Source organism: Corvus kubaryi, unplaced genomic scaffold (assembly GCF_017639235.1).
Source record: "Corvus kubaryi isolate FWS band 111438036 unplaced genomic scaffold, C.kubaryi_AGA036_p1.0 37272, whole genome shotgun sequence".
Taxonomy (NCBI): Eukaryota; Metazoa; Chordata; class Aves; order Passeriformes; family Corvidae; genus Corvus; species Corvus kubaryi.
In genome coordinates this window covers 3198507-3213166 of record NW_024581084.1, presented here as the reverse complement: position 1 = coordinate 3213166, position 14660 = coordinate 3198507, and the positions used below count along the sequence as shown (strand labels likewise).

The 14660-nt window shown below is 38.0% G+C and overlaps 1 protein-coding gene across 8 annotated transcripts in view; it reads left to right on the top strand.

The window, feature by feature from the left end:
- The window catches only part of CCDC57 (coiled-coil domain containing 57), a 43661-nt gene that overhangs the window by 24347 nt on the left and 4654 nt on the right, over positions 1-14660 (top strand). For 3 of the 8 annotated variants that reach the window (XM_042025673.1, XM_042025672.1, XM_042025674.1), the window contains 4 exons: positions 1675-1903; positions 2661-2791; positions 8930-9052; positions 9416-9641. The exons of 1 other annotated variant lie outside the window; for it this stretch is intronic. In XM_042025673.1, the coding sequence (XP_041881607.1) occupies positions 1675-1903; positions 2661-2791; positions 8930-9052; positions 9416-9641 (709 nt within the window). Of the gene's footprint in view, positions 1-736; positions 823-1674; positions 1904-2660; positions 2792-5745; positions 5824-8929; positions 9053-9415; positions 9642-14660 lie in introns of those variants that run through there. 4 more of the 8 variants (XM_042025677.1, XM_042025675.1, XM_042025678.1 and 1 more) reach the window with 4 other exon arrangements.

Here is a 14660-nt window from a genome sequence, read left to right as displayed (position 1 = left end):
GTGCAGGTGTGAAGTCAGTAAAGAGAGCCATAGTTTTAGTTTTCTATTTTCCATTTAATATAACAGTTTCTGTAACCATAATCTAGAAATTATAGACTCCAATGCTAAAGAAGAGGAAAGTTTATTGTGGAAACTAGTAAAAAGAGCATGTAAACTTTTGAGTGTGTGTGTATTTTTATTTTGTACCAGCTCTGAGGAGAGTTTTTCCTTCCACTCTTCCTTAGTACCCATTTTTTCAGTGTTTTCTCTCCTTAGTACTGCAGAATTTTGCACAGATCTAAAGGTAAAAAGATTTCTGAGTTCCACTCCTAACTCTACAGCTTACAGTCTGTCACCTGAAAAAAAAACCAAACCAAACCCAAACGTCTGTGCAATGCTGTGGAATCTTTTTCTGGAAAGTTCAGGAAAAATAAAAGTTTAAGCAAGTGGCATCCCATGCCCCAGGCGGGTGATGTGGTTTTGCCTTTTTATCTGGTGAAGGTGGTCCACAGTGTGAGAACAAGTGGTGCCATAACTGGTCATTGCCTTCACCTCTCTTTATGTTAAGCCTTAGTATGTCAATTGCACTGAGGAAGGCAAGACTGTAAGAATTTGTGGCTACTTGTATTAATTCCTTTTATACAAATAGATGCATGTCAAAGTGGTGTTCCTTTTTCCTTTTACTTTGCTGTCTTAGTATTTTTAGACTCTAGTCCTGCACTAATTTCTCTACCTTTCTCCCCCATACTGTTTGTAGGCCTGCATGCTTTTCCTGTATGTTTTCAAGAGCCTTCCTTTTCATGATGAAACTATCCAAAGAAATAAGAGCATGGGAGTTGCATGGTACAATAAGGCAACAATGGTTTGGTTTTTTCTCAGTATGGACAATAGCTTTCAATGTGTACTTCTTGAATTGTAGTGTTTAGAGCGATTTAGTCGAAAACTGATTCGGATTGCACAGTTAGTGTAGTACGCTTCTAACTGGTTTATATGTAGAAGAGTAAACATACCAATGAGTAATTATAAAACAATTTTAATGCACATGATACATTTAGATACTTGTGGCAATGCGTGAAATGTAAAATGTTTATAGGGAGATAACTGTTCAGTGAATGATGACTATTTAAATGGATATCAAAAAGTCTCCTCTGTGGGGACTGAAAGAAGACAGTATATAGGTCTTGAAAAACAAGGATGTGGTCTTTTGGGTATATACCTTATCATAATATATATCTGCAGGTGGACTCAGGTTGGCAGAGACAAAACAGATTGTAGAATCTTTACTTTTCAGTAAATGTTTTAAGTCATATCTACCCCTTATGTTTGTATGTGCACAATGGCTAAAAAAAGAAGGATTTGTAGCAGATTGCTATTTGGTATAAAGAGGCTTTTTCCACATTTTATCTTAAAATTAAATGTTCTTTAGTTTACAGTTATACAGTTATGTGTATTATTTTATACTGATAGTTAACAATATCTGTGGGAATGTCTCAGGCTGTTACAGTGTTTTGCTCCGCAGTTTAATTTGCCCTATACTGCTAACATAATCTTGAAAATGGACCCTAAAAAATGGGCCGTAGTCTTCAACTTCACGCGTTTTCCTCAACTGGCTTCTCATGCGTATTTGTACAGATCTCTGAACCTACAGACCTCACTTTCAAAATATTCATTATAAGCACTGTCTGTTTTATTCAGGAGCCAGAACCCAAAGCTCTTGAAGAAAACATGGTAGATTTTGGACAACAGTTACCTGATGTAGGTACTGGTGTTGGTTGTCAGTATTGTGTCAAACGCACTCTACGAGGAATGCAAAATAAACTCAAGGAAGCAGCAAGAAAAATCTCAATTCTGAGCCAAGAAAAGCGGCAGCTGATTGAAATGGGAAACAGACTCAGGGCAGAACTTGGAATGCTGTTAAAAGAAGGTAAATTTATTCTAAAGAAAAGTGCTAGCATATATATTTGGAATAAAACAGGGGAATCAGTTCATCCTTTGAGCTGGAGAAAGCGAGGCTTTGTTATAAAAACAAGGTGCTGGACCTGACTGATCCCTGATCTGCATAGCTCATGTGAGACTGTGGTACTAATCCTTGCAAGTAAGATTATCCTGTGATAGGAGATGCTAAGATAGAACAATGAGTCTGTATGTAGTACGCTTCTAACTAGCTTATGTGTGGAAGAGGAAACATACCAATGAGTAATTGTAAAACAATTTTAATGCACATGATGATACACTTAGATAGAGTCTGTATGTGGTGACTTCTGTTGATAAACATCTTAGATGAGGTGCCTAGATGTCAGTGTGCGAACTGGAACTTGAACTTTAAGACTTTGTTTATGAGCAGAAAAGACGTACTGTATCTCTTGGAATAAAAACTAATGCTTTAGGAAAGTGGAAGAGAAAGCAGAATAAGCTTACTGTAGAGTAAACTTGAATTAAGAGTATATATAATGTAAAAAGATTTCACTGTGGATATTTGAGTTCCATGCATAGTTCTTCTGGCAATGAAGCAAGGAAAAAACCACAAGGCCCATTTCTGCATAGCATTGAAACCATCTGCAATGAGAAGGCCCGTGTTCTGTGGTTCATTTATACCTGCTGTAAACACTTGCTGGAAATGTAATATTGATGACAAAATAACAACAAAGAATGCCTTCCTCAGTATATCCTTTCTTTTATAGGACTTTGGCATCCTGTTAGCTCTAAACACTGCACAATCTGTATTGGTAGTCTTCTTCCAAGAGAACTTGTCAAAAGAACACAGTGTCAGCTATCAGTTCTAAATCATCTACAGCACAGACTCTCATCACAGGTAATTATATGCTCTCTGAAATCTAGTGATAATGAGCCATTAAGCCAGTTATAATTCCATGAATATAACTTACCTTAAAATTCTGCATTTCAATTACTCTTACTGAGTTTAGCTCAAATCTATCTTTGGAAGGTTCCTTAGAATGATTGCACATCCGGAGCTGGAAGGAACCCATGAGGATCTTTGAATTTGATGTCACACAGGACAATCTAGAAGTTAAGCCGTTTATCTTAAGGGCATTATCCCAAACGCTTTTTGAACACAGACAGGCTTGGGGCCGTGAGCATGCCCTGGGGAGTTTGTTCCACTGCTTGACCACCCTCTCAGGGACGAATTGTCTGAATTTCCCTTGATGAAGATTTAAGCCATTCCTCCACATGCTATCACCAGACACCAAAACCAAAGATCAGCACCTCCTACTCTGCTCCCCCATCATGGAAGGAAGTTATAGAGAGCAATGAGGTCATCCACCAGCCTCCTCTTTTTTAAGCTGAACAAGCCAAGTATCCTCAGACACTCCTCATAAATCTAGCCATCTAGTCTTTTCACCATCTTTGTTGCCCTCCTTTGGACACATTCTAATATTTCTATATTCTTCTCATATTGTGGAGCCTAAAAATGCACACAGTACTTGAGGTAAGGCCATACCAATGCTGAGCATAGTGGGACATTCACTCCTTTTGGCTGTTTGGCTGTACTGTGCTTAACATACTGAGGACACAGCTGGCACTTCTGGCCACCAGGATACACTGTTGACTCGTGCTGAGCTTGCCAACAATCAAAACCCCCAGATCCCTTTCTTCAGGGCTGCACTTCAGCCTCTTGTCCCACAGTGTATACAGACATCCATGACTGTAGTCCCAGGTACAGAATCCAGCTCTTTTGCTTCCATTAAATTTCATGCGGTTGGTGATTGCCAAGCATTCCAGTCTATCAAGATCTCTTTGTAAGGTCTCTCTACCCACAAGGGAATCGATGAGTCCTTCTCATTTAGTATCATCAGCAAACTTAGTGTACACTCAACTCGTGTCCAGGTCGTTGATCAAAGACTGGAGAGAACTGACCCTAAAATTGAGCCCTGGGAAACACCATTAGGCCATAAGGCAGATGGTTCCCTATAAGTTTAAAGGGTTTGGGACTTCAAAAGTAATATTTTAAAACATGATCTTCAGCCAAGGTATTTCAGAAATACACGTGTTTATGCAGCATAAATGCAATCCTAAATTACAAATTTATTAAGGCTTAGTTTTAACTAAGCAAGAAAGGCCATTTGAAGGACTTGCACTGTGTTCTAACATAAACATTAAAATGATTAATCAGTGAGGATATTTCCAAATACAGTGGTGGGATTTTAAAGCACCCATGTCCAAATGACTATAATAGCACCTTTTCCATATATGAAAGCAGGATGTATAGTTAACCTGTCAAATATTTTGTAATTAAAATACAACATTTAATAGTTAAATTGCAACATTTATCAGAGAGACTAATGAATAAATCCTGGTTTCCCTAGTAGTTAGTGGTAGACCTCCCAGTAACTTTGATAATCAGGATTTCACTATGTACTTAATTCATCAGCAGATTTGTTCCTGTGAGGATTGAGTCAGAACGGTTGATTGTCATCGTAGTTTTGAGGGCAGTGAACAATGTTCTTTCAGAAAGGGTGAGGTTGTTGCTCTGAGGTATAAAACTGCAGCAGAATTATTAACCAAGTTTAGCTGGGGAAACACTTCCTCTGGGAACCACTCTGGGCAAGTTGTTACGGTGTTTGGTCACTCTCTCAATAAAGAAGGTTGGCATTTGGTTGGGGTATTCTTTCCCCTTATACTTAAGTGAGGTGTCCTGTACTTACCTTTTGCCCATTGTCACTTGGTCTTCCACTGTATACTGCTGAGAAGACTCCAACTCAGTCATCTTTATCTCCTTCCACCATCCTCATCAGATGCTTATACATGTTGAAAAGATCACTCTTGATCTATCTCTTCTGGAGGCCAGCAAGGCCAGCTGCCCCAGCCTCTCCTTCTACGTCAGATGTTCCAATTCCCTGATCATCTTTGTGGCTGTTTGCTGATTTGCTGTTTGTGGCTGCTGCATTATGTTCATGTCTTTCTCATGCTGGGGAGCCCAAAAGTGGACACAATACTCTAAATGTGGTTGCACCAGTGCTTGGTAGAGGAAATCATCACCTCCCTTGGCCTGCTGGCAGTACTTTTTTTGGTGCAGTTGAGTATGGTGTTAGCTGAAGGCTTCGTGAATGCATTGCTGCCTCATGTTCAACTCATAGTTCCCCAGGTCTCTTGTTTCTTATCTGCTGAGCTGCTTTCCAAACAGTCAGCCTCCAGCATATTAGTTTGAAACTACAGTCTCCTCTGCCTTTGGGGGAGAAAATCAGCTGAATTTAAGCTAATGTCCTCTGTTTATTTTTAATTCTCCCTTTATGTATTCCTACCTGTCTTAATTGAAATCAAAAAAAGTTTTGAGAGCCTAGCCCAGAGCCTTTTTGTGGATTACTAAAGTTCATTCAGGAATATGTAAGAGATTGAAGTTAAATGTTTCTCTTTTCACCTACTAAAATCTGTAGAATTATCTCTAGATAATATGAAACCATACGGGATATAATCCCACCGTGTTGTCATATTGCACTAAGAAATCACAACTTTCAGCTATCTACTTGAAAATTTTGTCATCTCAATACATTCTAAAAATGTCTTAGACATTTTCATACATAGACACATTCTAAAAAGATGGAATAACTATGCCTTTGTGTTAAGCATGCCATCCTGTGGGGCTTTTAGCTTGCAATTATCACTAATTCTTCAAAAGTTATCTGGTTGGCCTAGGTATACTATGAAGTATATGAACCATCTGGCCAGACAGTTTGAATGACAAAAGTGAGTTTCTTAAAAAAGAGCCAGTGTAAGTAAATTCTAATTAATATTTTATTTTTCTTACAGTTAAGAATGATGCTAAAGAAAAGAAAAAAAGAAAAAGCATATTTACCTCTGTTGCTTCGAGTAAATGCTACAAATTAGGTAAAGGAAGGTTAAGTGACTCGGCTGGCCCAATCGTTTTGGCAATTTAGTTATGCCAAAACAACCAGATATATTTCTTCTCCTGTGAAGTAAAACAGCACTACAGATTAGCCATGTGACTGTACCCATCAGGGATGTTAGCTGGACTAATTACAAAAACTTCTGGGTTAGTAGATCTAAGAAAATACTGTACAAGTTTGAAGTGCAAAGGTCATCCAGCAATTAAATTTGAGAACAAGTACTGACAGGGTCAAGTTCAATGGTCTTTAGGCAATCTGGTCTTTAGGCAAACAGTTATGCAGCTTCTGCACAGGATTGCTATTCTCTTGGATAAAGAATAGTAGTAAAAACAAGTAGTACTTTTTTGGAGGGCTCACACATTTGAGTCTGAAAGGAAAAGGCTCTCCAAGCATCCAAAATATGCAGGAGTATTTCACCCAGAAGAGGCATATTATTTGGGAAAGAAAATGAATACATATATTCCTTGGCTAAGGTGAATTTGTCAGACTGAATCTATGGGAACATTTTTGAATATGTTCTAAGGGAACCTGGCAGGGATGAACACTGCATTTGGACATCCCACCACAGGTACTTGAATTTCTCTTAGCTTCTTCCTAGCAGAAGGTATCCAACAGGAGGGGCACTCCTGTCTGGTAGACAAAGGTTGCCTGAAGTCCAAAAGGCTGTGCTGCTAGAGTCAATTATAACCAAATTTGAACTGATTGCTTGAGTGAAAATAAGTCCCTGTTCTTCTTTACTGCCCATTAGTCAATGAAGAAATTTTAAAGATTGCCGTGTGAGCAAGCATTGTAAACATCTATCTGACAGAGATAAACTGAGAATGCCATCTGCTGTATCTTTCCAGAGCTAATGGAGACTTATTCTTCCTCAGATAGAGCAGATAGTCTACGACAACAGAAATTGAGGACTGTAACAGGTCAGTCAGATAAGTGCAATGTGAGCTGGAGATTCTGGTATATTTTATCAAATTTATCTAATCAAGTTCTTTTGATGTCAAAAGTATTAGTGAGTGCATCAAAAATATGAGTTAGGACATACCATAGTATGACACAGCCATCTGCACTGGGAGACTGAGAAGATTCAAATTATTTGAGTTCTGTGACAAAACAAGAATGCAGCACTGTTTTTCAACTCTTCATTGACAGTCTGAGGACCTGATCAAGAGCTGTTACAGCAGCACTGCCACAAGAAGTATTAGCATCTTGTTGTAGCGTGAGGAGGGTTCTCAGAGAAAAGAGTTAGAGAACATCAAGTACATAGCCTCACTAGCATATCAATACTACATCTTGTGGGACAGTGGGATGGGCTGCTTCTGGAGCAGGAAATCTTTAACTTCTTTTGAAGTTAAACTCCAAAGTGAAAACTTCAACTCCAGTCCTAGGTGACAGTCCTAAGCATATGATTCTGACCTCCCTCTTGTGGGGTTTCTAAAGAGAATGGGTGAGGCAGCTGTTACAGTGTGCAGGGTGCCTGGAATGTGGTCCGCCAACAAATGAACTTATTGTGGAATGCCTCAGCATGCTTATGGATATACAGTTTTTTCCAGATGCTTGTGATCCCCTTATTAGTCTAAAGTGACAAGCTTGGTGTCCTTTGTTCACTTGAACTTTCAGTTCACTGTTTCAGAAATAGTGACCTGTTTATTAAACGTTAACACTGGAAGCAATTTTTACAAAGGAAATTAGGGTTCAGCAATCCATTTGAGTAGACCTTGTTTTTAAACAAGCTGCTTATTTCATCTCCTGTAACTTGCTTGTTTCATCTCTTCACTGCTGGAACTGAGGTTTGAAAAAGATTAGCCAAATGCTTATACCAAACATATATAAATGTGATTTCCAGATCTGGGCAAAGCTGCCACAATTAAAAACCACATTTTTTTTCCTTTTCTACCTCTTTAATTATTCTTTCTTTCACAGCTCATCTTAGAACTTAGCTGACTCTCAAATTAAGACCAATGAATATTCATATCCATCCATCCCAGTCTACTTTTGCCTTATTTTCAATGAGAAAGATAAAGATACTGTGTTTGTATTTTTCTACACATCTTGTGTCTCCCGTGTTCTGTTAAAAATCATTAAAGATGATTCTTGCTTTTGTAAGATAGATTTAAAAAATACAGTATGACTATGGCGCTTGGTGAGGTAGAATTTGACTGTGAGTTTCCAGATGGCAAGCTAAACTCTGGGAGCAGTAGTTCAATCTCTTCAGCTGATGGGTTGCTTGGAGGTCCTAGCTGAAGTGGCTGTCACTGAGTATCCTTCCACCTCTGGAACTTTTGAGTCATCATTTGTCCAGACTAGAAAGGATAGCTCTTCTTACATCCAGGCTGTTCCGTACTCTCATTCCAGGCTGCTCTTTGTCCAGAACATACCTCCTGAGGCTTCAGCTCCTACACTAAAGCTGAGCTCCAGGCTGACCTTCCAAAGACTACTAGTATTCTAGTTTGGGTGTTTTTATTCTAGGTGATTACTCTTACCAGCCAGGCTACATTTGCTCCCGCGTTCCAAGATCTTCATCCTTACAAAAAACCAAGATAATTTATTACTGTCAGAGTTACAGGAATTTCACTGTCAGTTACTTTACGTAATGGGCTCACATTTTATTTCTTTAGTCTTAAATACATAGCAAAAGACTTTGATGTTTATTTGCATCTCCTTTGACAGAGCTGAAGCAGTTTGCTTTTCATCAAATCTCACTTAAGTTACTACAAGTTGAAAGTTGGTGAAACTTTGAGAGGTAAATTAGTTTATTTTAGCTGCTGACAATTTACTTTTCCACAGCTGCTTTATTTTTTGGAGCTTTTCTTATGTAATTTAATCATAAGAAAATACAAAAGTGAAGAAGAACCCTGACAATATAAGATTGAGCAACAAGCAAGGTGATAGTAACAGCACCAGGAAATGTGAATTTTAAACAGATTTGATACTAGGTTTATTAGAAGGGTAGTTTGGCCCTGTTGAACTGAAGGGAACATAATTCGTAATTCATTCTTTTAAATCTAGCAGTGTAACAGCAAACTGAGCTATAAGGGTATTTAGTTTCAGGGACCATGAGTTTCTTGTGTTAATGTAATATTTCACATTAGGAGCTGCGGTATGCAAGGCAACAGCATCCTTCGAGGTTCTCTACTCTTATTGCCTGCCCTAGCTTAAAGGAAGAAGAAGCTCCAAGCAGCTGTGGGGAAGAAACAGAAGTACCATCCGCTGAGGTACAGTGCAGTTTTATGATCAATGTAATTCACCTTCATTTGGATTTTTCAATCTGAATTACTAAACAGTCATCTCCTGGAAGACTGAAAAACCTATGTCTTTTTAAAATTATGCATTGTTCCTGTACAAAATAGTATTTGTTAACACTAAATAAACTAGGGTTTCTCAATCACTGCCATGATGTTGTAATTAATCTTCTTGTACAACCTTTCAAAATTAAAAATAATAATTTTTGTCTTGCCTCTTGCTGAAACCTTCTATTTTTCCAAGTCCAAGATGCCACTTTGAAATTTAACCAATTTTCTGATGTCTTTGGTGTGAAAAGTATATATGTCTGTAAGATCGCCTTTGAATTTGAACAGGTTCGGCTAGATTTCTGTATGGGAAATCATGGGCCAGATACATCCTCAGCAACAAAGGCAGATACATCCTCAAAGATTGTTCAGCTGCTCAGTCAGAGTCCTAGTCAAGTCCAGCAGGTCCAGCTTTCTTCATCTAGAGCACATAATTTCTGCCAAGGTGTTTGTCAAATTTTAGATACGGGATCAAGCCTTTCTATACTCAGTCCTCGAAAGAACACCAGCCAGGGTAAGCCTGCTTTGTAAAGTAGTCACAGTATTTGACTCTTCTGGAAGAGTGGAAGTACAGTGGATTCTGTCACCATTCACTAATTCTTTCACATACTGCTACTGTTGTTAACAGTCCTGTCATCAGAATCTAAATGAGTTACTTGAAGGGAATTTCACTGTTGCCAGCAAAAGAAAGAATTAAGAGGAATGTCTATATAGCTCTGGTTTAAATGCCATCATTGCAAATACTTCTTCACTTTTACTAAGTACTCCTGGAAAATGCAAATTCTGTTTTGACATGGTCTAAAACTTAGCTGGGGCAAATATGAAAGTGTCTGCTTGAGAACTGCACACTTCATGTGTTGCCAAGTGACTGTTAGATCAAATTGTAATTTGCGAATTCTTGTTTAATTGCTTAATTGTTATTTCTTTTACCGGTTAATAGCTACAATACTGCTTAGAGTGCTAAGACCTAAAAGGTGACATCACAGGCATAATGATGGTATATGCTGTGGGGATTCCCTAGAATTTTACAGTCCAGTGCAACAAGTTGGAACAGGAAAAAAATAGAAGCAAGCACAAATTTTTATATGTAAGACAGTGTCCAGTCCTTACATGTGAGACAGCATCAGGGTTAGGATGACAGGAGAAGGTAGAACCTAGGTCATAGACTGAACATGAGTTAGTGTTATGCTTCTACAAAAATCACCACATGTTCTTGGAAATTTTAGCAAGAGCACTATTTGTAAGATACGTGCAGTAAAGTGTAGCCTCTTTACAGGCAAGTTGTTAAGGAACTTTTTAATGGCAGCTATTATGCTGAGCAGTGTATTGCAGATTAATGTTACATATCTCAAATTACTGGTCTGTTCATCAAGTAATCCTTCATTGGCAAAACTTTGGGAAACTAACACCTGCTGTAGATAGGACAAAAAATAATGGACTTACATTATAATGGAAAAATTTTAGGGATAGCTAATAGCAGAGTATGTTCCCTAGAGTGATTTTAGACTTTTCTTTATAAAAGATCTTTATAAACAGACACACAAACATTTCTCCAGAATGTTCCAGTAAAGGTGTTTTTTGTTGTTTTTTTTTAATTAGAGGTGTAGCTTTCAATAAGTTATTTTTCAAAATGCTGTAGGCCTTATGTGAATTGCTTGGGCTTTTTGCCTTAATATTATTTTTTTTATCATTGTCATTATTCCTGAGATCTGACAGTATCTGTGCAGTAATATGGCAGCCATTTAGACTTTTCAAATGATCTGTACGTAGATATTCATTTGCTGTTAATCACATACAGACTGCAGGAACAAGAATGCAATCACTGGATCAAGGGAAGTGATTAGTTCTCCTCTGTTTGGTACCTGTGAGACCACTTTGCTTTGGACCCTCCTGTACAAAAGATTGACAAACTAGAGTCCAGTGGAGAGCCACTAAATGACTGGGGCACAGGAACACATTACATGAGAAGAGGTTTAGAGAACTGGGTTGTTCAGTGTAGAAGAGAGTCGGTGAGTGACCTGATTGCTGCTTTTTAGCTACCCAGTGAGGGATTTTGGAGAAGACAGAACCAGATTCTTAGAGGTGGACAGTGAAAAGTGTCAATGGACACAGGTTGTGTTCTGAGCAGGGAGTGATAAGCACTGTGACATTTCACCCACAGGTCCTATCCAGCCTATGTTACATCTATTTTTAAACCAGTTTATGGAGGCAATGAACCATCTTTAGTAGCTCACAAGAAAAAATAATACTTAAAAGGGCTTTCAAAATGAAGAGTGGATTTAAGTGTATTTATTCACAACAGCAGTGCATTGCAGGGACAAAGTAATATGCATTGACAGACCTGGAGGACTGGAATGGACATAGTGCTGACACTCATGATTCATGTGCTTTTTTTGTGAGGCTGGGACTGAAATAGGAAGAGTATTTCAGGTCAGGCCTATTGACAGGATAAGCAAAAGGATGTCTTTGAAACATTACTGATAGTGCCATGCAGTTTCATGCTGTTGTATGTGTGATGCAACAGCTCTGGCAGCCTTACAAGGACATGAGTTTCTTAATGTCTAGAAATTTCGAGCCACTGTTGCAAAACTTAATGTAGATTTTTGGGGATCTAGAAAATAGCAAAAGGGGCAGATGATACTGCCAACGTGAAACGAGTGAAACATCAATAAGGGGTAATATTTTCCTGAGACCAAGTTTACTTTGATATCTGCATCCAGATTTGTATGTGGAGCACCAGAGTGGACTTCTTACTCAAACATGCAGGCCCTGAAATACTGCATTGCAAGAATACAATTTTTAAACACTTTTTTTTGCTGCTTAGCTTTCTCCGTCAGGAAAAGGTATCCTTAATTCTACTGGACTGAATTCTGCATTTCAGGAAAAAAAAAAAAAAAAAAAAAAGCAAAATCGTTCTTTTTTGGAACAACATCGCCTTAGAAACATTGTAGACAATTTTTTAAGTTCTGCTTCTGATTTTTAGCAGAGGCTTGCATTGTTTTTCATGCTTGAGGTATGGAAATTAATTCAATCTTCCTGTTTAAAACCACTCACTTGAATTTAATACGTTGGTCAAATACATTGTTACAATGGATAGAACTGTCATTGAGACAGAGTAACTCAGATCTGGGCTTTCAGGTACAAGTGACGTACACAGAGGCTTGGCAGCTCAGTGACAAAAAATTATTTGCAACAAAGCACGCAAGTTAGTTTGCTTATTCAAACTTTTTTCCCCAAGTTCAACTCTTTCCAAGTTGATAACACCAGTAAATGTGTTTTGTTGGAATTTCTGGTGAAACAGAAAATTGTAGCATGAAAATGATTTTTCTGAACCTGTTGAACAGTTTCGTTCATTTTTTTTAAATGTACAAAACAGCCTACTGGCACTCAAAGTGGTTGGCATGTCAAGTAAGCCCTGAAATTTGCTGTATTTCCAACATATTACACAATGCAATGACTCAATGTGGTTTGAAGAGTTAATGACTACATCTTGATTACTGAAGTGGACTGTCATACACTTTATTCATTTCACCATCAAATTCAGACCTTGTGTAAGCTTCCAAGCAAGTCAAAAGGCTATGAGATATTTTAATTTTCTCTCTTCTTACTCTAGCTGCTAATTTTCAGTTTGTACAGTAGAAATTAGACTGATTTAATAGCTTGTGTGTTAATTCTGCAGATAAGTAGAAGGAAGGTGTTTAGAAGGAACATGGGTCCCTCCTTCAGGTATTTTTATTGTTCAGTATCATTGAAAGAAAAAGAACCTCCTAGAGGTAGACAGGTACAAGCCTTGATGATATTAAAAGGCTACATGGGATACATAGGCTGTACAAGTAAGAAATACACCTCTTTATTTCTTTACTTTTTAAATGCTCTATCCCAGAGGTTGAGAGCAGGTGGGAGGTTTTGATTGGTGATCCACATCATATGCACCTTGAATGCTGATGACAAGCCACCCTCAAAGGAAAGTTGTTTATCAGAAGAGTTTTATGCTTTCCTCTGAAAATCATGGCACACATGTACAGCCAGCTGATTAGCTTCTGTACATGCTGCAAGTTTTCTTCATTCATCTGTGGGCTATAGGGCCTTTTTTGATTTTAGAGCAAATGCTAAGGAGGAGGAGGGGAAGCTTTGTAAAACATTTAGAAAATGGAAACTAATTTTCTTCTACTTATCTTAATAAAGTTATTACTTGCTATTGAAGATACTAGTTTTTCAGAGGGGGGGAAAAAAGCAAATATCACCTACTGAAGTTCAGCTGTAATACTGCATTTAGCATGAAGCCAATACTGTGAAAGGTGCTGTGTACTACTGTGTGAAAAGCTCCTTATCAGCTCCAATTAGCTATCCTTGGGTCAGCAGAGGCTGGGGTTGGTGCAGGGGGAATAAGGGTGTAAGGCAAGCTATGTCCCCACTAGTCATTTGACTTATACATATTTAGTGTAGATGAAACTTTGTATTTTCACATCCCACATTTTTGAGAAACCCCACCTCCACAGATACTCGGAACTGTGTCCTGGGTTTAATAACTTGGGTTTACATTGTAGCCTAAAAAAGAACAGGAGTGAGCTGCTTTGAGGTAAAGTAACTTTTTTGATTTACTACTTGAGCTTAGATAGGGGAGTTTCTTGTACTGTAATTCTCATTGTTACTTGCAAAGCTCTGTCGTCTGAAATTCCACACTTCATGGATCAAAAGTTATCTTAAGTGTTTCCACACTAGACAGAATTTCAACAGCTTTGACATCACTGACAGTTCTAAGAGCAACCCATGTGGGTAAAAAGCTGGCCAAAGAAAGAATCTGGTAAAATATTAACAAACAGAAACAGTGCTCTGGCTTCATTCCAGCTCCAATCAGAGAAAGACTCATGATCTCTTTTCTGCGTTACATAAAACTTCATCTTTGAAGTGTTTCACAAATATTAACTAATCTCCTAGTTACATTTCCTTCATTTACTATGTTCTTCTCCTGAATAGGAACTTGTTTGAGTTGGTGTTCCTTCAAAAGCACTGTTGGACATAAGCAAATATCTAGTGACAAATTTCTTAAATGAAACTTCCATCTGGGGAAATTTCAGTTTGTCTATACAAAATGTCTACATATCATCCTTTCATCCTGAGAAAAAAACAAATCTATGAATGTTAATTTCTGGCTGAAGTTAACACACATCAAATAGAGGACACGTTAAGCATTTCAATACACTAAATATTTAGTGCCATTTTCAAAAGCAGTTTAGGTGGTTAGCTATGATCTTGCTAGCTCTGGTTACCAAGGTCACTTTTGAAAGTAAGTTGCAGGCTTGTAAATTAGGTGTGTTTTTTCATTGGTGTGCAAACCAAGCTACTGCATTTAAGTTTTGCTGCACAGTGCATATTCATGCCAATCTTATTCAAGGTCCTTCACAGATGTGAGCAGTCCCAAGCAGAACCAGAACACAGTAAGGTCTTCATTCAGTATTCTCTTAGGATATTTCACTTTAAATAGTATTTCTAATTCTGGGGTATTGATTTGTTATCTTTTCCTAATTTTTGG